The 25507-nt window shown below is 40.3% G+C and overlaps 7 protein-coding genes across 8 annotated transcripts; 2 read left to right on the top strand and 5 right to left on the bottom strand.

Moving 5' to 3' along the window:
• Positions 1–1783: 1783 nt before the first annotated feature.
• FBXO11 (F-box protein 11) lies at positions 1784–7423 on the top strand. Its single transcript, XM_068296335.1, has 4 exons — positions 1784–4318; positions 4482–4662; positions 4728–5802; positions 5870–7423. The coding sequence occupies exons 1-4, from the start codon at positions 2192–2194 to the stop codon at positions 5997–5999; spliced, it is 3513 nt and encodes a 1170-aa protein (XP_068152436.1). The 5' UTR covers positions 1784–2191; the 3' UTR covers positions 6000–7423.
• Positions 7424–7774: 351 nt separating this feature from the next.
• On the bottom strand, positions 7775–10011 carry LOC137582610 (L-asparaginase). The gene is made up of 3 exons (XM_068297207.1): positions 9822–10011; positions 9525–9760; positions 7775–9458 (listed from the first exon to the last, which is right to left on the bottom strand). Exons 1-3 carry the CDS (start codon positions 9919–9921, stop codon positions 7968–7970), a joined length of 1827 nt encoding a protein of 608 aa, XP_068153308.1. The 5' UTR covers positions 9922–10011; the 3' UTR covers positions 7775–7967.
• A 343-nt stretch (positions 10012–10354) lies between these two features.
• On the top strand, positions 10355–13755 carry LOC137581803 (BTB/POZ domain-containing protein KCTD3). The gene is made up of 2 exons (XM_068296126.1): positions 10355–10661; positions 10786–13755. Exons 1-2 carry the CDS (start codon positions 10600–10602, stop codon positions 12986–12988), a joined length of 2265 nt encoding a protein of 754 aa, XP_068152227.1. The 5' UTR covers positions 10355–10599; the 3' UTR covers positions 12989–13755.
• Positions 13756–13881: 126 nt separating this feature from the next.
• On the bottom strand, positions 13882–18634 carry LOC137581802 (serine-rich adhesin for platelets). Its single transcript, XM_068296125.1, is given in 9 exon segments — positions 13882–15422; positions 15425–15682; positions 16115–16406; positions 16464–17068; positions 17142–17282; positions 17340–17753; positions 17824–17954; positions 18010–18150; positions 18345–18634. Coding segments are annotated over 9 exon segments (2616 nt in total). The 5' UTR covers positions 18482–18634; the 3' UTR covers positions 13882–14925.
• Positions 18635–18733: 99 nt separating this feature from the next.
• On the bottom strand, positions 18734–20354 carry LOC137582164 (alpha-2-macroglobulin receptor-associated protein). The gene is made up of 5 exons (XM_068296612.1): positions 20080–20354; positions 19801–20016; positions 19529–19739; positions 19096–19457; positions 18734–19033 (listed from the first exon to the last, which is right to left on the bottom strand). Exons 1-5 carry the CDS (start codon positions 20287–20289, stop codon positions 18905–18907), a joined length of 1128 nt encoding a protein of 375 aa, XP_068152713.1. The 5' UTR covers positions 20290–20354; the 3' UTR covers positions 18734–18904.
• Positions 20355–20830: 476 nt separating this feature from the next.
• Positions 20831–23077, bottom strand: LOC137582795 (putative transporter SVOPL). 2 transcript variants are annotated; one of them, XM_068297486.1, is made up of 9 exons: positions 22624–23077; positions 22374–22552; positions 22130–22311; positions 21861–22060; positions 21634–21790; positions 21456–21570; positions 21232–21391; positions 21038–21165; positions 20831–20974 (listed from the first exon to the last, which is right to left on the bottom strand). In XM_068297486.1, exons 1-9 carry the CDS (start codon positions 22995–22997, stop codon positions 20919–20921), a joined length of 1551 nt encoding a protein of 516 aa, XP_068153587.1. In that variant the 5' UTR covers positions 22998–23077; the 3' UTR covers positions 20831–20918. The 2 variants fall into 2 exon arrangements, 1 of the variants encoding a protein (XP_068153587.1); XR_011033317.1 differs by lacking the exons at positions 20831–20974; positions 21038–21165 and having other exon boundaries at positions 21380–21391; positions 21630–21790.
• Positions 23078–23125: 48 nt separating this feature from the next.
• LOC137582862 (synaptic vesicle glycoprotein 2C-like) lies at positions 23126–25416 on the bottom strand. The gene is made up of 9 exons (XM_068297589.1): positions 25323–25416; positions 24753–25173; positions 24516–24697; positions 24282–24463; positions 23841–24230; positions 23664–23781; positions 23441–23600; positions 23242–23369; positions 23126–23181 (listed from the first exon to the last, which is right to left on the bottom strand). The coding sequence occupies exons 1-9, from the start codon at positions 25366–25368 to the stop codon at positions 23126–23128; spliced, it is 1683 nt and encodes a 560-aa protein (XP_068153690.1). The 5' UTR covers positions 25369–25416.
• Positions 25417–25507: the final 91 nt, after the last annotated feature.

The raw sequence follows: 25507 nt of genomic DNA on the forward strand, positions 1-25507 counted from the left end.
TGGATACGTATAGTTTAATTAAGTATTATATAAAACATTACTTCTTTAAGGGAAAAATCGCTAAACGACTGAATCCATCTGCCCAAAAGCACTCTATACATATACGTGTCATATTGAAATATGTATAGCATACTCTTAGGACTCAGTGATTGTTACATTCCAATAAAGTCCATGGGCCCTAAGGACCATAACGACTTTGGGTATGTTTATGCAGCTGCTTTTGGGACGCAAAACTCGCGTGTAGCAATTCATTTGTGACAATATGTTAGTAAATTTGACACGTGAATTGTGCATTTAGTAGCAGAGGTGAAAATATTGCGGAAATTGTTGCATTTAAGCCCCCATCTATATACCTTGGGCTGAGTCGGTCAGTAGGAGAATTCATTGCCTTATGGTTCGCGTGTGCAAAGTTCAATGTTGGGAATTGAATAAAGTAGTCAAAAAAAAGGGGAAAAAACTACGAACAATGACAACTAGGAACAGCTGTGGTAACTGCTAACATACATATGTTTGAATGCATGTGCCAAAAGGTTGGAACTGCGGAAGTTGGGGGGCTCGGAAGCGGACCGATTTGACCTTAATTCTTGTTTGGCAGGCTTGCATGCATATATTTACATGTTCGTTCTTAGTTGACTTTTGGGTTGGCAGTCGCTTCTCTTGAGCCGTTCAAGTTTGTAGGTCTTCAAATCGACAGCAGGTGCAAGGTCTTTGCATTGATTTTGGCAATAACATTACCTGGAAGGTTATCAATCAACAAGGACATTGTATAAACGATCCTTTCAAAAGTTATAACGCAAGCAATAAAACTATTTTAAAAGAATTAAACAGAAAGCCAAAGCATTTTAGTCATTTGAGAGGATAACTTTTTGATTTCAATCGCATTAGAACAAAAGAAATTTCTGACGAGCCTTAATGAATATGTAAAATGTTTACTGCATTTGCTTTTGACTAACCTTGTCAATGATTAATTTTGGGTTTTCTTTAAACAACTAGATTAATATTTGGTTTAAACTAAAAGCGTTAAGTCAGTAAAGAAGGAAGATGACAAGAGCATCTGGGCTAAGACATCGCAATTTTAGCTGCATTTTCAAACTGATAGCTTACTCTGAGGTATTCAGACACCATATGCCAATTCTCCGGCGATGAGACATTGGCAATAATGCCGCTGCAGTTAATATAACTACTTGCAAATACAAGCAAAAAACTATTGCTACAAAAAACGTGTGACCCTTTAACCGGCTGCCATCCAGCGAATTGCTACATTACTACCAATTCTTTGGGCACCCATGTGCGTAAGTAGACCAAAAGATCATCTATATGCAATTAAAGGAAAAAACTTGCGCAGTCTTTTTTTCTGATAAGCTTACCTAATCCTAGGTTTTGGCCTTTAAGTTGTTGGCCTCTTAATTTGTAAGAATCTTGGCAAATCATTATACCGAAAATCGCAACGAACAGTTCCTGATTGAAAGAAATTAGACTTTAAATACTATTTTGCTTCAGTTCAGAATAAACCAACTAACCACATAGGTTAAACGCCAAAATAAAGACAGTTCAAAGAGCGCGCCAAAAAAAAAAACAAACTGGTAGCGCTACTCCGATAAACGATAACGATAGGATTGTCCCGATAATGTCGATTAATCGATAGGCTTGCTCCGACAATGTCGATTAACCGATAGACTTGCTCCGATAATGTCGATTACGATAACTTTGCTCCGATAACACGATACATTTGCTCCGATAGCGCCCGATAACCGGATTAAATCGTAATCGTTTATCACTACACACATACGTACAAAAAAACAAAGGAGAAGGAGAATGAGAAACAAAGGATAGAGATAGAAACCGAAAAAAACTCCACATCTATATTCAATAAGAAGGACAATTAATTGCAATGAAAATGGTAGTGCATTAGACGAAACGAAATTTATTTAGTACAAGGAGTAAAACTTTGAAAGAAAAACCAGAATCGCAGAGCTAAGTGATAGTGAAAGGAGAAAAAGTTGTCGTCAATTTGTGGCTCTGTGTGTGCGTGTGCGTGTGAGTGGTGTGCGTATGTGTGTGTGAGTGTGTGTATGCGAGTGTGAGTGCATATGCATATGGGGTTGGAAAATTGTGAAAACTCAACGAATACGGAAGTGAGAAATTGGACATAATCTTCGCAAGAAATCAGGTTAAAGGCTAGGCAACTAAAATGCCCAGCGCCTCGTTTACATCCTCCCGCACCTATGTGCGCCGCTCCCGACGGAAAGGAGCCAATCGTATAGCCATGCCCAATCGTCCCGCTGGCAATATTATGGATCCCATGCAGCAGCAAAATGTGACCAACGGTGGAGGAGGAGCAGCGGCAAGTAATTCAGCGGCAGCGTCGGGCTCCGCCGCTTCCTCCGAGTATTTTGATAGCGGGCAGTCTACAAGCGGAGGTGCAAGTGGATCATCTGGATTTTCAGGCAACTTTTACAATCCATTACAAATGATGGACACCACAGAGAGTTCAAGTGGTGCAGCAGGTGCTAGTGGTGGAAGTAGTGGTGGAGGTGGTGGTGCTGCAGCCGGATCTGCCACAACAAGCAGTTCAAACTCAACGCCAGCAGCTGCAGTGGCTGGTTCCTCAGGAGCAGGCACAACGGGTTCAGCTGGCCCATCTGCCGCTGTAGGTGCCTCGACATCTGCCAGCGCTTCATCTTCCAGTCATCAATCTCCGTATGACTTGCGTCGCAAAATATCTGCCAGCAATAGCCACGAACAATGGTGTTCCAGTGGGCCATCGTCTTCCTCGGCTGCTGCTGCCGCCGCCGCTGCTGCTGCCATACTTGTTGGTCCATCGAGCAGTTCGCCACCACTGGTGAATCCCAGCTCATCGCCATCCAGTTCATCGTCATCGTCCTCTTCGTCGTCATCGTCATCATCTTCGTCGTCGTCGTCCTCCTCATCGACTTCATCGTCCTCGTCGTCTTCAGCCATTGTACAAGCGCCGTCGACTAGCGCCACTTTTCCCGTGAACAATGCCCCTACCACAGGAGCCACTCTCGCCCAGCCACCGAATGTGCACAGTTCGGTACCCCAGCAGCATTGCGGTGCTCTGCCTGTGGGAGCTGCCATTGAGGATAACAATTACATGCTTCCGGCCAGGAAGCGATCTCGCCGCCTCTACACTCAGAGCGGTGGGGAAACAAGCGGTGCAGTACCTTCAACCGAAGTGGCTGCAGGTGGATCCACTGGTTCTAACGGTTCACCCTCAGCGGCCCAGTATCTACAATACGAATTGCCTGATGAGGTGCTTCTGGCCATCTTTTCATACCTCATGGAGCAGGACCTGTGCCGTCTGGCCTTAGTCTGCAAGCGCTTCAACACTATTGCCAATGACACAGAACTCTGGAAGCGACTTTATCAGTCCGTCTTCGAATACGATTTGCCACTCTTTAATCCGGAGTTATGTAAATTCATATTTGAGAAACCAGAGGAGTCAGAATATGCAAATCCATGGAAGGAGAGTTTCCATCAACTAAATAGGGGTGTTCACGTTCGTCCCGGATATCAGGACAAGCGTTATTCTGGCCGAAGTATAGTATTTTTCAACACCATCCAAGCTGCCCTTGACTATCCCGAAGAGCGGGCCGCTGCAGGCGTTTTCGTATCCGGCGCTGGCGCTGGAAATGTCGTCTCTGCTGGCCTGTCAAATACCAGTGCTGCTCCTGGATCTGGTGCCGGTGGGGCAAGTGTCAATGCCTTGGTAAATATTTACGAGGAACAAGTGGCACCCACCGAACATCCAGGACCCTTGATATTTCTTCACGCTGGCCACTATAAGGGTGAATACCTCTTTATCGACTCCGATGTGGCCTTGGTGGGTGCCGCTCCAGGCAATGTTGCTGAATCTGTTATTCTCGAGCGAGAAGCCGGCTCTACGGTAATGTTCGTCGAGGGTGCCAAATACGCCTATGTTGGATACCTCACACTCAAATTCTCGCCCGAGGTGACATCGACTGTGTCACATCATAAGCACTATTGCCTGGACATCGGGGAAAATTGTTCCCCCACCGTCGACAATTGCATCATTCGTTCCACTTCAGTGGTGGGCGCTGCCGTCTGTGTGGGTGGCGTCAATGCCAATCCCGTTATACGCAACTGTGACATCAGCGATTGCGAGAATGTGGGTCTCTATGTGACTGACTACGCCCAGGGCACCTATGAACACAACGAGATCAGCCGCAATGCCCTCGCCGGCATTTGGGTAAAGAACTTTGCCAGTCCAATAATGCGCGAGAATCACATACATCATGGACGCGATGTGGGAATATTTACATTTGAAAATGGAATGGTATGTACATATTTTAAAGAACACATTAACCCAATCCTATTAATAATAAGTCCATTAAAATACGGAATCAGTGTTAAAGATACCAATGTACTAACTTTTGTATTGCAGTTCGATCATAACTATTTTATATTTTATGACATTAATACTACGTTTCTAATTACAGGGTTACTTTGAGAAAAACGATATACATAACAATAGGATAGCCGGATTCGAAGTCAAGGCCGGTGCTAATCCCACAGTGGTCAAGTGTGAGATCCATCATGGCCAAACGGGCGGCATCTATGTACATGAGAATGGTTTGGGTCAATTTATTGAAAATCGGATACACTCAAATAACTTTGCAGGTAAATTAATTTAGGCTACAAGTATTCGATTTGGATGTTTATGACTAAATATTCCTTCTCCACAGGCGTCTGGATAACGTCAAATAGTAATCCCACCATACGCAAGAATGAGATCTACAATGGCCATCAGGGTGGTGTTTATATATTTGGAGAGGGACGCGGCCTCATTGAGCATAACAATATATATGGTAATGCGCTGGCTGGCATTCAAATTCGCACAAATAGCGATCCTATAGTGAGACATAATAAAATCCATCATGGCCAGCATGGTGGTATCTATGTCCATGAGAAGGGTCAGGGTTTGATTGAGGAGAACGAAGTGTACTCTAATACGCTGGCCGGTGTTTGGATAACTACTGGCAGTACTCCAGTTTTGCGTCGCAATCGCATCCATTCCGGCAAGCAAGTGGGTGTCTATTTCTACGACAATGGCCATGGCAAACTGGAGGACAACGATATATTTAATCATTTGTATTCGGGTGTTCAAATCCGAACGGGCAGCAATCCGGTGATACGTGGCAACAAAATTTGGGGCGGACAGAACGGCGGCGTTTTGGTGTACAACGGTGGTCTGGGACTGCTGGAACAAAACGAAATCTTTGACAATGCCATGGCTGGTGTGTGGATCAAAACTGACTCGAATCCTACCTTGAAACGCAACAAAATCTATGATGGCCGGGATGGAGGCATTTGCATCTTCAATGGCGGCAAAGGCATCCTCGAGGAGAACGATATATTCCGTAATACCCAAGCCGGAGTATTGATCTCAACGCAATCGCATCCTATTCTTCGTCGAAATCGTATCTACGATGGCCAGGCAGCCGGTGTAGAGATTACAAACAATGCCACAGCCACATTGGAGCACAATCAGATATTTAAGAATAAATTCGGTGGCCTGTGTTTGGCCAGCGGTGTGCAGCCAATTACACGCGGCAATAATATCTTTAACAACGAGGATGAGGTAGAGAAGGCGGTATCCAGTGGGCAGTGCCTGTACAAGATAAGCAGCTATACATCTTTCCCCATGCATGATTTCTATCGTTGTCAGACATGCAATACAACGGACCGCAATGCTATATGCGTGAATTGCATTAAAAATTGTCATGCAGGTCATGATGTTGAGTTCATACGACATGATCGGTGAGTTTACAAAAATATATGCTTTAATAACTTAATTTTCAACATTTGTTCCATTTCTGGTTTCCAGTTTCTTTTGCGACTGCGGTGCTGGCACCCTATCCAATCAGTGTCAGTTGCAGGGTGAGCCCACACAGGATACGGATACGCTCTACGATTCTGCGGCGCCCATGGAGTCGCACACTCTGATGGTCAATTAGAGAGGCAGCTACAAAATATTAATCCTCTTGAGGTTCCAAATTTTCTCTCTCTATCTCAAACACAAACACACCTTCCCCACACACACACACACACTTATCTCAGAAGTGTTGCTGTAAATATTTCTAGAAAAACAATAATACAATTAATTGTATGTAAATAATAATTAATTATTCTTTGCGTTCAAAATTTAACATAATGTGCAATTTAGTTTAACCTGAAAAAAAAACTCATACACAATTTCTCTCTTTGTTTTGGTTTAATTTTAAATGATTAATTAATGAAAACCATCAGAAATGAAATTTAAATTGCAAGTCATTTTTGACTACCGTCACAACGAATAAGTCAAGATAAACAAAAAAAAAAAAAACAAACAAAACTCATATAAGAAAAATGATCGATTAACGGTTATGGTAACTTTTTGTAATACGCATTGCATTTGTTTTTGTACGACAAAATGTTGAAAACGAATTGGAGACAAACCCCCAGTGAAGAACAATTTTTGTAATGTATTTTAGTAGGAGAAGATTTTAAAATTACAACAATTAACACAAATATATATGAATATATTACGAACATATATATAAATTAAGCCATAGTTGATAGAACAAAATAGAGTTGCCGTTTCGAGTACTCAACAAACAATTTAAAAACAAAAAAAACACAAAAAAAAAATGAAAGCAATTCTTAAGTATTAACAAAACAAAACAAAATAATTAGTATAACAGCGGCTTTAATGCTTCAACAACTAACAATACATAGATTACATAACTACATATATAGTACATAAAATTACTATACTAACTACATCATATTCTAAAATAGCACACCACGAGACAAGTTACAAAATCAAAAAAGCCTTTACAAAGCGTCAAATACCAAGCAATATTTCATGTCTAAATGTCGTCGTAGAAACAATTTGTAGAGGGAAAAACAAAACATTAAACAAAATGAAAAATAGGTAAAAAAAAAAAACAAAAATTAATAAGAAAAACAAAAAGCCATGTGTCATTTTAGTCAAATAAGTTGAATATCCTTTTAGTGTCTCCTATGCATACATATTTAGTTTTCATTCGAATTGTTCAGATCGAATTTTATTTAGTTTAAGTCTAAGAGCCTAAGCAACACCAACTAAATATAACTTAACTCTCTATTCCTCTCTCGAGATACATACATATATGCATTATATTCTATATTTATATAATGTGTGTGTCTTAAGTATTTCTGTTTTAACAATTTTTTTTATTTATAAACTGCAATGCATCTTTGTTTTTCTGTTTCAACAATAATAGTTTATAACTTTTTAAAAACTAATGAATACCATTTTGTAGGTTTTAACTTACACTTACTCTATGAAATATATAATCACACATCAACCATGAATATGAATATTTGAAAATATATACATATAATTATAAAAACAAAAGCCCACACACTTCTAAACTAACAGGAAACTTCCCTTTTGATTTACAACATCCTCCACAGACTCAATCTCTACCACAAATCACAATCATAAGCGTATAATACATACATATATAACTTATGTAGAGAAGATTTTAATGTGTTTGTTACCTATGCAAGCTAAATAATTCATTGCCCTCAACTTGGACAACTAACTAATTATATATATAAACATAATTATATAAGCAAATATTTCAAAAAATTCAGAAAAAAAAAAAAATAATATGCAAAAAGGATTTGTTGTTTTTCATACTAAAGGAACGAGAAAATCTTTACATATATAACTAAATTATATCCCCAGACTAAACAAATACGCTTTAACAATTATCCAATGGTTTATGATTGCTTTTTCCTAACATTTTACAAATTGTTAGTCTTGAATAGTTACATAGTACATGCTTTTCCTTACGTATTTTTTATGGAAGCTCTGACGAAAGATCTTTCAAAATGAAAGTTCTATAATCAACTCACAAAATTGCCACTTGGAGGGCTTAAAAAATTTGACAAACTTATTTAGTACACAAACAGGGATCCGCACTATCCGGCTTTTCCCGATTTCGCAACAGTGTAACAATATGGTCATGGTGGGCGGCCTTGGCGTATTCAATGGGCGTTAGTCCTAGCTCGTCTTTAATAGAGCGATTGCAATAGTGGGACAGAAGGTAATCGACCACCTCATGGTTACCCAACTGGCAAGCATAATGCAAAGCTGTGCGTCCGGTGCGATCGGCCAGGGTGAGATCAGCACCAGCTAAGCGAAAGGATTCCAAACGTTGAATCCTTCCCCTCTCTGTAAGGGCTCGCAACATTTCCGCCTGGACCTCGGGAGGATCTCGAAGAATAGCCCCATTATTGAGTAGAGCCCGTATAATATCGTGGTTATCCGTATCTATGGCTTCGTGCAAGGGAGTACGATTGAAGCGGTCATTTGCGTTGACCGAACATCCAGCTGCGACCAGGTAACAGACACAGTTCAGTTTCCCGAGGTAACATGCAAGATGCAGGGCTGTGCGACCATCACAGTTGGTGTCGCAAAGATCGGCTCCATATTGCTTTAAATCGGTGAGTTTGTTAACATCACCCTCTATAACAGCAGCGGATACAAGAGCTGGATAAAACGTGGAGCACATTTGCTCACGCTCCTTTGAGGTAGACAGATGCAAAGTGCGAGCCACGCCCTCGATCAGATCAATATCGTTTATCTTAGCTATCTTGTTGGTGGTCAACTCGCCGCGTAGGCTTAGAAGCATAACTTTCTTCTTGTTCACCAAATCCCATTCGGATTTTCCCAAAACATAAGACAATTTGGTAAAAGCAGCTTCCTGAGTCATATCATAGCCAGGTACAACACCAATTTCCCATAACGCATTTTGTGAATCGTGTGGCACTACAGTACCGCTGGCACACTGTGTGATATTAACCACAATGACACCCCTATCGACAGCCTCTCTTAATTCGTCAAGGATGTCCTCCCGGTTCATCGGCACATTGCCGGCTCCAAAGGTTTGTAGAACAACCCCCTTGATAGGCTCACTAAGAAGAGCACGCACTACATTCTGACTGATTCCTGGATATAAACGTAGCAATGTTACATTCTTCTCCAGAGTCAAATGAACTGCACACTTTTCCAAATTACATGGTCTAAATATTAGCCGATTGTTGATCTCAAAGTTAATCCCAGTCCGACCCAATGACATTTGGTTTGTTGAGTCGAAAGCATTAAAGGAATCGGAGCTAACCTTGGATGTTCTACAACCGCGTAGGATGCGATTACCAAAAAAGACCATAACTTCGGGTATATTGTAGTTGCCAGCTAGTAGCAAGGAGCCTACAAAATTATCGCGACCATCGGTGCGTGTCTCAAAGATGGGAATCTGGGCTCCAGTAATCACAACAGGCTTGCTCAAGTTCTCTAGCATAAATGCCAAGGCGGATGCAGTGTACGCTAAAGTATCTGTTCCATGAAGGATAACGAATCCATCATAGCGGCTATACGACTTCTGCAAAGCACAGAGAAAACATTCAATAACAATAAAATTTCCCTGCAGTGTTCACGATTCACATACTCCCAAATCATTGGCTATCCTCCTCCATTCATCTACGCCCATGCAACTGGAGTCCAACAATGGTGAGTACTCCACAATTTCGTAGATAACACGATACGGATGATCTTGTACAGACGGTAAAACCAAAAACGATTCATTCAGTTGACAATCCACACAGCTAGGCTTAAAATTTTTATCATGATAATTGGGATTATGACGCAGTTGCTTGGACAACCCGTCTTCATTGGCAATTAGGACTGTCCGATATAGACAAGTTTGAAATGTTGTGAAATGGATTTAACATCATTCCATACTCACCTCCTTCGGCATTCCTCACCATTCCGATTGTTCCGCCCACATATAGCACATGGACTTGAACTTCTTTCTTCGCTCGGCACTTGCATGACAGTTTGGGCATATTTACACTCCTCTTGGATGAAACAGCAGATTTTGAAATATATTTGGAAATACCAAATAAATAAATAAACTGCAAACAAAGATAAACCAATGCCTACCTGATTGACGATCCTTAGAAAGATCGTTCAGACTTCATATCAATTAGTATGTCCCTTTTTGAGTAAATTTTCATATGATTAACAATAAAAAAAAAACAAAAAGTATGGGGGAGCTTCCTTTTTAAGTGAGTTCAATGAATTATAAAAAATGCAAATCAAAGAAATTGGTATTAAAGTAATAATTAACTGTAAATAAAGGATTCTATATTTTTTTATTTTTGTAAACGAGTAAACTGTAATACAGGTATTGAGCGTTCCGCATAAACGATGTTGCAATAGTGTGAGTATATTTTGGTATATTTTTAGTATATTTCCCGTATTATTGTTGTTGTTGTCGTTGTCGCTTCGTTGTCGTTCTGGATTCCAAAAATAAAGGGCCACATATTATATTAAATTAAACGAATAAATTGCACCCAAGAGCGCTTCAAGTGGGCCATTCCGTTTGCAGTTGTTGGCTGGAGGAGACTCACAGCATAGAGCTCGTGAAGACAATTACATATACATATAGGAAGCCAGACAAATCTAAAGCAATTGCATATTGTCCGCCTGTGCTGCAATTGGGCAGCTTGGTGGACAGGGGAATGTCCCACTTTATGCATAGCGCCACTAGCGATCTAGTCCATCTCAATGTGGGTGGTCAACGGTAAGTGACAAACGGCAAACAAAGAAATATTAAAATAGAAGCAGAAAGATAATGGATTCTCGCTCCATATTGATGACGCATGCAAAACTGAATGTTGTTTATCCCTTTCACTCCCCCGCTTTAGGTTCTCAACGTCCAGGCAGACGCTTACGTGGATTCCGGATACATTTTTCACTGCTCTACTCAGTGGACGAATCTCGAGTCTGAGGGATGAGCATAATGCCGTGTTCATAGACCGAGATCCCACTCTATTCTCAATTATATTAAATTATTTGCGGACAAAAGACATTGACATTAAGAATTGTGAGATTCGTGCCCTAAGGCATGAAGCTGAGTATTATGGCATCACTCCGTTGACCAAACGATTGGCCCTCTGCGAGGATTTGAATCATTCATCCTGCGGAGATGTACTTTTCTATGGATTTCTGGCGCCTCCACCGATGCCCAACAATGAGTCAATGTCATCGGCAATGGATGATTCGGCGTTGCCCTCGACTTCTGCCAACTCTACAGCTCCGCGTCCTGGCTCTATGGTACGAGTACCTGAGCCATCCCGTTCACACTCGCGCAACTCGTCGTGGGATCTACGCTGTGGTCGAGCCAGCACCAGTGGCAACAATGTGTCCAATCCTACCGGAGCACCTATGATGCACTCGAGAAATCCTTCGTTGGATTTTATGCGACACTCACGCAACTCATCCGCTGATCTAAACAAGGTGATTCGGAACGAAGTGGGCATGGTCTTCAGTCCCACTCAAACGTCCAATTGGGTGGATCCTCTCCGTGTGCAGATTATAAAGGCCCATCAGAACTGGATTGCCGTCGCATATGCCCATTTTGTTATCTGCTACCGCGTGAAGGACTCGAATGGATGGCAGCAGGTGTTTACATCTCCCCACATTGATGCTCCAATCGAGAGAATAGCCATCAATTCCAAGGTGAATACATCAACGGCTGAGCCGATTCCCAGCAAAATGGTGGCCATCTCTTATGGCAGTCAAATTCGATTATGGAGTATTCAAGATGTGGGAGGCCAAAAGACCGATATAGGCATTTTCAATCTCAATGTTCGAGTGGAATATCTCTTTTTTATAGGAAGCCAGCTCGTTGCGTTATCATCATCAGGTAAAATTGGCGTCTGGCATGCGATGACTCAGCACTGGCAGATCCAAGATCTAGTGCCTGTCCTGTCCTTTGACTCGGCTGGCTCTTTCCTGTTGTTGGGCTGCAACAATGGATCCATCTACTACATAGATATGCAGAAATTTCCGTTACGTATGAAAGACAATGATTTGTTGGTGACCGAGCTATATAAGGATGCCACACTGGATCCCATAACCGCAATTTCCGTTTATTTGACCCCCAAGACTTCGAGCATCAGCGGCAATTGGATTGAAATTGCATATGGAACCAAATCGGGTGCCGTCCGTATTATTGTCCAGCATCCAGAGACTGCGGGCCATGGGCCACATCTCTTTGAGACATTCTTCGTCCATCAGAGTCCCGTCACCAAAGTGATGCTGTCAGAGAAATATCTAGTGTCCGTATGCAGCGAGTATCATCATGTGCGCACCTGGAGTTTAACACGTTTTCGAGGAATGCTCTCCACACAGCCGGGCTCCACGCCAGAAGCATCTTTCAAGATTGTATCGCTAGAGGCCACAGATTCCAATTCTAGTTACGCGGCTGGTAATGATTTTGGTCCCTATGGTGACTATGATGACATGATCTTTGTACAGAAAGTCGTTCCTGAGACGGATCAACTGTATGTGCGTCTAGCATCTAACGGAGATCGTGTCTGCGTCATTCGCTCCGTGGATAGTTCCACTATATCCTCGTTTTGCGTTCACGAATGCGAAGTTGCCTCGCGTATGGGTTCACGATTTATACTCACAGGCCATTGTAATGGCGCTATTCAAATGTGGGATTTAACCACTGCATTATCACTTCTTTCCAAGGATGAACCCCAGCAGAAAACCAACGGCGGACCCGACACCAATGAGCTTCTCCGCCTGTTGGATCAATGCGAAATCTCAAATTCTTTATGCTCAACACCTTGTATGTCACCGTGTCTATCAACTCTGGGCAACGGCTCTGGACTGGCCTACACATCCATAGCCCGAATGAAGGCCAGCAACATAGCGTTGCTGAATCGGGAACACCAGATGCCGCCACCACCACCATCACCAGCACAGGTCCAGATGCATGGACAGCAGCAACAGCTGGCAGCGGCGGCAGCAGCAGCGGTAGCAGTAGTTCCTGCACCACTGGCTCCGCCTGCTGCCCCTCCAGTTGTAATACCCATGATCGATGGCAACAACGAATGAAACGTGGAAGTGGCAGCTTCTTCAGCGCTTGTCGGGCGCGTTTCATCGATTACATTTCATAGGTGTGGCATGATCTACGATTATCAAATTATATTCCTGCAGTTCACATTCTGCGCCCTCCTTTACGTCTGCTTAATGCGAATCTGGCGGGGCACAGTGCCTAATAATAGTAATAACAATTGAACTGCAATTTAGCATTTACATCAAAAATCAAATAATCTCCATTTTAATTCGTGCTCGATGTCCTGGAAAAAAAGTTAACCGAAATGTATCCTCGTCAAAAATGTTATGTGAACCTAAAGGGAGATTCTGATTTCTTAATTTTTTCTATTTTTTTTGCTAACTTTGTTGTAGTTAAAGTTGTGGAATTTAGTTAAATTAATATGAACCAGAGTATAAGACTTCTGTAAACGATCTATATATAATATATATACACATATATACCATATTAGTAAAACATAATGCACAATTTGGAATGGGATTATTGCACTATATAATCTAATGAATAGAAATGTCAAAACAATTATGATAAAAACTATAAGTATATTTTTGAATTATAGAATGTGACTAATTTTTCCTTTAATATTCATCAGCAAATTGAACAAAAGGGTTAAACAATAGATCCAACTATTCATTTGAATTAGCTAACGAATTTACTTTAGTGCAAACATCCCATAAACAATATCAAATCAGCCGTGTACAGGTCATGTTGTAAACCAGAATTGAATATGCATATGTAATAAATATTTAGTTATACACAAATTAAATCAGCATGGCCATTTAGATTTGGTTTTGGCTGGCTATGCCCAGTTTAAACCAAAGACTTTGGGAATGATTGTCCAACCGATAATGGGTTTTCCAGATAAAATAACAGAAATCAAAATGAAAAAACCTTGTAAGTCATCAATAATTTATTCAACCATTTAGTTTAGTTTCTCGATGCTTGGAAATACTTGAAAAGTGTTTTAACATATAGCAATTACACGGATTAAACTTGGATTATCTTCTCGGATATTATAACTTAGGTTTGTATGTATCATCAATAAAGTAAAAAGCAGCAAAAACGCCAAAACATACAAAAATATATACTTATACGTAATCTCTATATACTCTATTATCCGCTCCTTTTTTGTTTTTTTTTTTTTTTTTTTTTTTTGTTTTTTAAATATCAATGCCTAAAATAACCCGACATATCGGAACGTTTCTGGCTTATCAATTTAAACAAATGTTTTGCGTCTCAAGTGGAGCGCTTTGTTCAGTTTGAATTCAATTTACCTAAATTAGGACGCAACGAATGCACTGGTAATTAGATCATATGATTCTACGAGGGGTGCTTAATAACAATTGGAATTTAATGTATATACGTAAGTATGTATGTAATTACTGGAAGTTTAAGTTGCTTTGGCTATTCATTTTGTCTTATTGATGTACAGTTTAGTTCCTTTTTTTAATGTCTTAATTGAAAGTTGTTAATTTTAACAAAAGCACGAGAAGTTGTTGTCAAGTTAGAAAACTATTTTAAACACCCCACGCAATCATATGGTATACATACAACTATGTATATAGATATAGAGCTAAGATTTACAATTCTCGCCTGAATGTAATTATCAAATTGAACATACAAATAGTTTGTACACAATGTTGAACTTAATGCTAGAAGCTAACCGATATGGAAGCAAAATCCATAGTGCGGATACTTGTTTACTTAAATCTGCAAGCTTATATATTTATGGAGATATAGGTCTATGAACTCATAATTATCTAAAACTGCCGCTGAGCGAGCTCTGTGTGTGTGCATCCAATGAATAATGATATGTGCATGAAATATTGCTAGGCAAAAACTGATGAGAGCGCGATGGGCAAAGGTGCAAAGTTTGGGGGTTGGGGGAGAAAACGGGAGAACAGATATATAGAGAGAAAAAAAGAGATCCAGCTCATTACACCTGAAAGTAGTCGTCTACCAAAAGCTGTTCACTTGGAGTCGAAGTGGTGGCTGCACTTAATGGACTGCTTGCCTGTGTATCCGATTCAAGATCTGTTTGCAGGCGCTCATATGGATGCTCTAAGGTGTCATTACTACTTGTACTTGTGACAGTTGTTGTGGTGGTTGTTCTTGTTGTATTAAGGTAGCAAACGGATTCATAGTTGGGATCCGTTTCACTGCCTGTACCCGTTAACGATTCATATTGCGATGAAATGGGTGTCGTATTACTAGTGGTAAGCGACGACGATGTCAGCGAGGTGGGCGAGGTTAAAGCCAAATGACTTCCACTAGTGCTAGAGTTAGAGATCGCCTTTTCCGATATCCTCGCATAGTGATCTATGTCCATTTCCGCATTGGCTTTCGTTTCGAGAATGCTGGCATAATTGTGATTAGCATCCGCCTCTGGTATGGTACTATAACCACTGGTATCGCCCGGAGGCCGCTTTTTTCCAACACCTTGGCATACCCATCATCCGAGTGGGCACGACTCTTAAGCTCTTCGTAATTTGGATCATAATCGAACTTTTTTGCATCATTTTCGTTAGCGACTGAATGGGGCTGCAGTTGCTCATAACCTGGATCGTTACTGCTGCTAACAGGAAGAGGCGGCGGCGGTGGCGGTGGCTGGCTAATAGTCTCATAGTGCTTGTTTATCGCAGTGACTGCTGTTGTTGTTGCTGTTGTCGTTGTCGTGATAATTGTTGGGGCTGCTGCTACCGATGGATTAAAAACGAAAAACAATTAGCCGGAGAACAGCACAAAAACAAAGACAAATTGTTAGGTTATAGAAATACGAGTCTGGTTATGTTATCCTGTTTCTGAATACTAACCATGGCTACTTCCAAATAAAAACTCTCGAAATTTTCGCTGTTTTAATTCAACAAATGCGAAAATTTCTCATTTTGGCAATACAACTAAGTTGGGTTAAGGCGTTTGGTTTAGTTTTTTGTTTTTGGAGGCACAAGGAAAGATAGATGTAGATAGACAGGTAAATTAGGCGTTAGGTAAAAAGCTTGGATTCTTAAATATTGGACAAGGATAGCAATAATTATTTAGCATAATAGACATTCCAGTTTGTTTATGAATACTCGCGTCTATCATGCTAAAATGTCATTGGACAAGGCATATCGGTGATTAGTTACCTGCTTCCTGCTGACGCTCTTTTTGCAACATATTGGCCGCATAACAATCCGATTTGCGATTCTCGTGAATCACATGACTATGACCATCTGCTGGAATGGTCTCATAGCCATGGTCTTTCGCGGAGTAACTATTGCTGCGCACGCGACTCTTTTGCGTATCTACAGTTCCATCCAATGGACTGACACCCAATATATCTTGTTGTTGCTGCTGCTGTTGCTGCTTGCGAATCAAAATTGGCGAGTTATTTGGAGAAGAGGGCGAATTGCGCGAGAATTTGTGCTTCTTCATGACCTAAAATTCGGGAGTGCGGTTAGAGACAGAATATTATTGAATAGTAATCATATTTACCTTGGCATACATGCCTTCGATGTTTCTGTTACCATCGCTTTCCTTTGATGGACTCAAGCTTTTACTGTGCTTGCGTTGGGGCGATGAATCGGCCGATTCTAAATCGATACCATCACCTCCCGCTTCAATAACAGATATAACAGAGTTTCGACCGGACGTGAGATTGCTGCTGCTACTGGTAGTGGCATGCAGATGGTGTGGTTGAACAATACTGGATTTGGGCGTCGGTGGTAGTGGTGAATTTGCCTGGCGCTTTTCCGGTTTCGGTGAGCCCAAATTACAAACGGAGGAGCTATTGTTAGACGAGGAGGATGCCTGTCGAGAGTGCATTTGGGCTCGAAGACTATCAACCGGTGGAGGAACGGGTAAAGGGTGATCTGTACTGCTACTGCTGGGCCTATGAGTTGACCCAATAGGTCCACTACTAGCTGCAACAGGACTCGTGGACGGCAGACTGCTGCTGTTGTTGATCTCGACGGCTACCACAATGGGATTCGCCTGCATTGGTTGAATTTGTGCGTAGGTTTCTGATCCGCTTGTATAAATATCGGCGGCATTTGGTAAATGACGATTATTGGGATCCTCAATAGCTGCATATGTTTCATCTGTTTCCGATCGAAAGAATATATAAAGAGAATAACGTTGGGAAACATGAAATATCAGCTTTGTAAAACTTACCCGAATCGTCGGAGACTGTGGCGTAATGTGAATCATTTACATCACGTGATAATGTCGGATTTCTGGTTGGCGGTTTTCCGGGTGGCTGTTGGGCCAATATATTGGCCAAAGGCTCCCGTACACTGATGCTGGTATAGCCCTCTATTTAAAATATTAAATGTTAAGAAAAAGAATTTTCACCATTTTATCGTCACTTACTCGACGAATCCTGCGAGTCACCACTAAAATGCTGAGTAGCAATTGGTGGTGTCATATATGGTAGGTCCTGGCTGGCCGATATCATGCCAGCGATTGCAGATGCTGCCGGAATTTCAGACTGAGGTTGGTCTACATCATTCTGATGTTCCCTGTTACCTTCAATGTGCTGGTCAAGACGATCAGCGGCAGATGAACTAGCCGCTGTAGCTGCGGCAGCAGCTGCTGCTGCTGTTCCCTGAGCGGCATTGGATGTGGACGGTGCATTTAATTGGGCATAGGGATGCTCGGTGGCTCGAACTTTGGCATAGTCATGCGGCAGTCCTTTGACCCTTGAATATGGTGAACTCACATCGTCTGCCTGGCTGATGGAGCTGTGCTGCGACACGCTTGTCTGTTTTTTCATACTGGGCTGGGCTGTGTGGAGATCAAGTAAGGACATATTTTTAAATGTATCTATTAAGCGAAATAATTTGAATAGTCTTACGACTTTGGCTATGAGCATTGCGTGCATCTACCAGCTGCTTATCGGCCACAGTTTCATACAACTCGGAGCCATTGTCATTGCTTTCGGCCACGGGAATGTCAGGAAGACTACGATGAGCTGCGGTGCTTGACCTAGAAAAAGATTTTTGAAAATGGTAACCCTCTACACTGAATGCGGAGTACTCACCGCTTTTCCGAATCAGCATTTGATACTGTGGAAGCATTTAGCTCGGCCTGAGATTCACTGTTGCCTACCAGATTGGTAACAACAATTACTTCGTCTGGATTCTTCAATTTGACCATACCTTCCAGCCCTAACATATCATTTCTGTAAATGAATAAGATTAAATATGCAAGTATAATTAGTAGAGCGAGTGCATCCAACTGGAACAAGAGTTGGAGAGATCGCAAAAATTGCTACTTTCACTTTCTCTGCCTCTCTGTATGTGCCGAACCCCTCCATGAACAAGAGATCGCTACATAATATTGGTATCTGCGAATGCAAATCAGCATGCAACTCACTTCGGTATTCTCTTCTTGCAACAGAGACAGGCGCCCAACATGACGATGAAGCACAGCGTCAGATTTGCAGACACAATTAAATACGTGTAGGTGTTGGCTTCCAGGAGATCCGCCGCCGCCGTCTCAACCATGCCCATGCTAAAGTCTATACATATGCACTATGTACGATAAAGAAGAACGATATTGCAGTGCGTACGCACGGAATCTTATTAAAAACCATTGCAGTTCTACAATAAATACAACAATTAAAACATTTCTTTTTAGTAGTTTCGAAGTGTTGTTAAACTAGAGATGGACATAACTAATACTTTCCTGTGTTATCGATAAATCATTATATTTATAACCAGTATTGGAAACTGAAAAAAAAATAGTGGCAAATCTATTTAAAATAAGTTTTTCAAAATAACTTCATGAGAATTTATTTAATACAATTGATATTTGGTATCAAAAATTAATAATTTCTATTAATTGCCTTAGGAGTTTTTTTTTGTGCTTCACACAAACTTTCATACTTAAAATCTAATTTATTCGTTTGGCACTTTGTTGCACACACACATTCTCTACAGTTCAGAATGTTTGAATATGGTTTTTTCAATATTCTCTTGCAGTTTTTCGACTTTTCGTGTTTGTTTTTTTAATTGATCCTCCATGTCTTCGAACCGGTTACTTTTGTCCTTGTGCTTTTCGTCCTGCAATAAAACAAGTCAATTCTAAATAATTTCTGAAAGTCATAAAGTTAAATTTTGCAAACCTTATACTTTTCCTTGTGTAAAGCATGTTCTGCATGTAAATGGCGCAGTTTCAGCAGGCGACTCTCAAAATGATGTAATTCAGTCTTAATAGAGTTTAGTTCCTTTTCTGTAAAATTGCTTGCCATTGCTACACGCCATAAGCCCTGCACTTTGGGTTCGATAAAGTCCTGGCTATGCGGACCTGACGATACCAAGCGCTCGAGTCGGTCATAGTGATCCTTAATTCCAACATGATGTCCTCGTAGCGTATTCAGATCGTTTTCAAATTTCTTTACATTCTGTTCATGGGTTTTTATCTCGTTTTCGTTGGCATCATTCGAAATGAGGTTGTAGTTATCCAAATCTTCAGTGTTAATTGCATCTAGGTCGAAGGAGGAATATAGAAATATTAAAAGAACTCACTCAGTCGTTATTTAAGTATGGAGAACTTACTCTCATGCTTATCTGTATCGATTGACCCAATGTTTTCCAACAGGCTATAATAGACATCCACTTTATCCTGATGGTGTTCAAATTCTTGCTTCAGAGATTTCAATTCCTCAGCAGTAAAGCCAGAGATTTCAGCTTTTTCCCAAAGTCGATTTAATTTTTTATCCTTAAATAGGCTTTTATTTCTATGACGTTCCTCGGGATCATGGAATTTCTGCACATTAGAAAAATAGTCTGAGTAACCTGTTGCTTAATGAATGCATTTTAAGCCTTACCTTAAAGGGCTGCAACTTTTCTGCATCTTGGGTGTCATCAAAGTGTTCCAACAAATCGTAAGTACTCATGATGCCAATTAACTTAAGCCGCAAATCATTTGCCTTAAGACCATCTTTGTCTTTGTGCTGAGAGTTTAGTTGCTTCCAGGCAATCTCCTCCTTGTCATGAATTTTTAGCTCCATATACAAAGATTTAAGCTTTGGTTCTGTCAAACGCTGTTAAAAGCCACAGATGAGACCTAAGTACACAATTGTATTAAAATGGAGATCTAGACTTACATTCTGCGCCTTGGACCACAGAAGATTCAGTTTCGCCATGCGGTATGGCCTCTGGATGTTCTTAAAGTCGGGGTCATATTTTTCCTCCACGACTTGCTTAAAATGTGGATCATTTGCCTCACGACTGTACTTTTTGCTTTCCCTTTTATCTGCAGCGGCACATTGCAAGACAGCAAAGACAATTGCAATTGTAACTGCAATCTTCGCCATGATCAAATGTTCACTCTCTCCCCAAATAAAAAGCAATTTAATTTGTTTTTGCTGATCTAAATGTAAACGTCAACTAGGGATGGCAGTCCATCGTACGCGATACTCACGAACTGGAGACGTTGAACCCAGTGAACATTCATCCAGATATTATGTATATGATATTTATATATTTAAATTATTGTATTATATATATGTTATAGTTATGAATTATATTTATGACCATTTAAAATTTTTCATCATATAAATGAATTGTTCTGGACAATATCAGGAAATATAAACACAGGAATCTTTTACCCGAAAGTCATGCGACTGCCCTTTCCCTTCTAAAAGGAACGCCGCGCTAATTCGATTTTAACATTGTCGCTAACTTGAGATTCTATTGGAGAAAAATTTAAGTGTTGGTAAACGCAATATTTTCAAAACTGCCAACTGTTTATTCGCCGCTGTGTTCTTGAAAAATATTTACTTAAGCTACTCGTACACAAAATAAACTAAATAAATATTTAACAAATGAAAAACGGAGTCGTTTTTATTTTGGGTCTCGAGCCGGCAGAAATCAAGGATTGATAAAATGCAAAATCCAGATAATAAAAACAGATTATTTTGTTAATCCTAAATTTATTTAAAAGCTAATTTAGTGATTGCTGCACGTCCACCTTTAAAAACAGCGAAAATGTGAATGCAACTGAAATAACGGTAGAAAGAAAATATCAAGCCAAAAGTTGTCTTATGTGTAGCAGCATCTTACTTGTCATTAAAGTACACAGCCATAGGAATGGAGCAACGCAACTGATTTGCATAAATATAGGCAGTGAAACATTGCCAACAACAGACCCCAGGCGTCCGAATGTCATGATCAACAACAGAACCATAGTTCTAAAAAGTGAAATAGAAATTTATAATGAAAAGGAGTTCGATTCAATATTTTGAATAATTCAGTACCTCATTAATGTGGGAAATATTACAACGGACATGCTGATAATTGTCGTAGCACAAACACCCATCATAGTCAGGTAAATTGATGATAATATAAGAGTCGTAAGCGTGGTCTTTGAAAAGTATAGACCACCAACCAAGAATGTTGATATAAAAAGAAATACTTCTGTCAGAATTTTTCGAAAAAATTGTTAATAGGATTCGACATAAAGGTTAATGCTTAAACTTACTTAATATGTGGTTGGCAACTATCGATATTCGCAAGAATGGAAAAATCGAGATAAAACCAGCCAATCCCACTGCAGCAACAACTATGTTATCTATATACATATCCGGATCCTGATGCTACACATATGTGGGTCATTATTTTAGATTCATAAAGCTTTGTCAAATTGAGCTCCTACCTACTATATCGCATTCTTCCTCCATTGACTTCGTGTCAATTGGCCTCCCATGCGTATTATGATCCATAACTGCACACATACTGGTGTCATTCATCCCTCTCATCCGAAATGTATGCATAGTTGCAAAAATTTGAGGTAGCCACAATCGAACCGAATTCACACTGCGTATAAAGACATCCATGATCAAGTTAAACTTAATTTAATTTGTATAAAGTGTAAGACTATGCTCACCACATAATCTGACAAAAGTGTAGACAATACACCTGAAGTGATAAGCCCAAGAATGGACTAGAGAACATTGGTCTTAGCTGCATAAGTCCATCACATAACTTTTGCTTGGCCAATTGACATCGTTCCTGCCTCGATCTTCTCGGAATTGGATTATTGATAACATCTGAGCGATCTGGTGTGACATCGGTAAGCTTTTTCACCTTCAGAAACAAAATATTTAAACTCTTTTATTTAAATAACCAACTACTTAAAGAGAACAGTTGCCTCACCGGATAGCTATCACGACTTTTGCGTTTGTTCAGCGCATAAATGCGCTGTAAGGATATCAGAGCTTTTTTATAGTTACCTTGGGACATCAAAAACTTCGGACTTTCGGGAAGAAACATATGCAAAAAGCCACTCAGAAGACTAGGCAATGCAGTGATAGCAATAAATATTTGCCAAGTATGAACTGTGAGTAAAAAATTAAGAATGCATTAAAGGCATTTAATTCGTTAATCGATTTTTGCGTACACTGCAACTGGCCTACATTAAAAAATACGTGCACCGGCAGGAGACAATATGCCATTAGAGGTAGAATCATGCCTCCCACAGAGACACTGAGACCAACGAAAAGCATCACGTATGCTCTATGTTTTTTACCATGAAATTCTGCCAGATAGCTGACCACCACAGCAAATGGTCCACAAATTCTAAACTCAACATAAATAAACCATTCAATTTATGTTTAAAAGATTCAAAAGTATAGTCTATATATACCCACATTAGACCATCGATAAATTTGAACACCATAAGCTGCCAAAAGTCCTGACTAAAGGCGGCACAAAGAACAAAGAAACCATCAAGCCAACCGCCGCAAATCAATACCACACGACGACCCATCGTATCAGCAATGAATCCCCATGGTATGGCCGAGAAAATCATGCCAGCGTAGGTCGCTGCATTCAGCATTCCTTTATCCAATAACGTCAATTTAAGATCACATTCCGCCGAGGGCATGACATAGGACAGTGTGGCCGCAGAAAACACCATCGCCATTAGGCACGGCACAGCGGAGATCAGGATGAACACATTGAAGAGTCCAAAACCGCATTCCGCGATGGCTGTTTCAAAATCGGCCGCCTCCGGCTCAGCCATAAACAAATAAAATGATCCAAAGAACTTTTCAATATTAGATTGAACATTCAATTTTGTTGTCAAATTCGATAAGTTTTATGTTTTCTGTACAACAAACAATTCAATGAAACTAAAATTAAACTAAATATCTATGAGAACTTGACATTTGCTGGATTGGGTAGATATATAGATAATACGCCGGAAACTGAAGCAAAAATGGTTTAAGTTATTTAACAAGTTTTTAGTTTTATAAACTTGAACTTACCCAAAAGAACTGAAGAAACCATTATAAATGGTGGCATACAGCCAGTTGTCATTAATACGGGAAATAGTAAATTGCCACAAACTGAACCAAGACGACCCCACATCATGGCTATGGCTACAACCAGAGACCTAAAATCAAAACAAGTATGTAGTTATTTAGTTTGGGAATCGTTAGAGAAGCATTTGAATAATTAGCTAACCGTAATTGAGTGGGAAAGAGGGCTACAACAGCTCCCAAAAGAGAAGAAAAGGAAATTATAGTTATAGTTTGGAATGTAGCTGATATAATCAGAGTCATCTGACTACTGATGGAGAAATATAAAGCGAAACCCAATAGACCAGATGCGAAAAGACCATAGGCTGCAAAATACAAACAATTATTGATGAAATGAAACACTCTTGACCATGGTTAAGATTACTTACTCAGCAAACGGTTAGCTCCCAAGGCTCGAACTATAAAGCCAGCAAACAAATAACCCACAAATCCGGAAGACGAAACTATAATGTTGTTCATATACATAGCCATGGATATGGGAAGGGGCTAAAATGTAGGTATAACGACATGAAATCTATTCTCCCTCAGTGACTACTCAGGCTTACCTCAGTACAAGAATTTACTATACTCGAAGATGATTCATCTTGCTTCTGAACACTGTACTCCAATATGGAGCACATGCTGGCCGACGATACCTCCGCATCGTCCTCATACAAGGTTTCATATTCGGCAATCGAGGCAAAAAGTTGAGGTAGCCACAAGCGAATCGTATTCATGCCCAGAAATATGCAAAATTGCATGGTATAACAGTGTAGGGACAGACCCAGAAGAGGCTTTAGGAACATGGGTTTCATTTGCCTGCAGCCTGCCTTTAAGCTCTGCAAACAGGAACGTGTTTTAGGCTCTATCTTCTGTACGTTGTTCTCTTCAATGGTAAAGATGGCCTCGTCCTTTTGGGCTTCTCGGACAGGAGTTTCTTGTACAAGAGTTTTGATCTGCAAGAGCATGATATAAAAGTATGTTCTCAAAGTTTTAACCTTACTCACCGGATAGGTTTCTTTAGACTTTCGGGTATTCCACACATAAATTAATTGAAAAGTTTTCAATGCTTCCTCATTACGTCCATGAGCCATGAGATATCGTGGACTTTCTGGCATTACAATAAAAATCAAACCACTAAACAAACTTGGCAGTCCGCAGATGAATAAGTAAATTTGCCAACTATGAACTAAAGAGATATTTAAAACTTTGTCAAGATGATTCGAAGCTCTCAAACTTACTGTTCAGATAGCCAAATAACTGGAAATCCCAATCCCTGGGAAACACGCCCCATGCAAGCAAAGGTAAGACCAACATTGATAAGGAAGTTATCATGCCAACCACCATGAGGACACTGGATCGATGTTTGGGTCCATGCATCTCAGTCAAATAAGTGAACAGCACAGCAGCTGGACCATTTATACTGAAATCGAACACTGAAACTATTGTTTAATTGGAAATAAATCTCAACTACTCACACAAGGCCTCCGAGAAATTTGAAAAGGACTAGCATCCAAAAATTTTGACTCAAAGCACTACCAAAAACACAAATCATGTCTATCCAATAGCCATAGAGTAATACCTTACGTCGTCCCTTGGTATCGGCTAAATAGCCCCAAGCTATGGCTGAGAATATCATTCCGCCATAGCCCACAGCGTTAAGGACACCCTTATCATTGAGGGTCAATTGAAGATCACATTCGGCAACGGGCAAAATGTAAGACACTGAACTGGATTCAAAATTACTGGCAAACGTTGCTAATATAGCCACAAGAAATAAAATGAAATTAAAGAGGCCAAAACCAGCTGCCTCGATGGCCTGATCGAAGTCGGCAGGGGAATCCTTAGAAGGCATTTCTTCTCTATTTGTATTATCATTAGCAGTAGTCATTGTCTGATCTGATTTCAAGAAAGAGTTAAAGAGTTATTAATACCCTTAATTAGAAGTATTAAATTAAATGACTGTGAAATTTATGAATTAATTTATTAAGTTAAATTGCAAAATCCTTTACTAGACCGAAAAATGCATGGTCAACTATGTTTCTTACCTTTCTCCATGTCACCATTGATTCTTTCAATATTATTCACTGACATTTTTCTTTCATAATTTTCACTTTTCCACACTATCGGGGTTTCCTTTGCGTTCCGTGCACTTGCAAAGTTGACTTGGCAATGATCGTGGCTAGTGATCTCCGCGGGCTTTTATGTTAACAAACTTTCAGAGGATTCTGCT

This window comes from Drosophila tropicalis, unplaced genomic scaffold (assembly GCF_018151085.1).
Source record: "Drosophila tropicalis isolate 14030-0801.00 unplaced genomic scaffold, ASM1815108v1 contig_859, whole genome shotgun sequence".
NCBI classification, from domain to species: Eukaryota; Metazoa; Arthropoda; class Insecta; order Diptera; family Drosophilidae; genus Drosophila; species Drosophila tropicalis.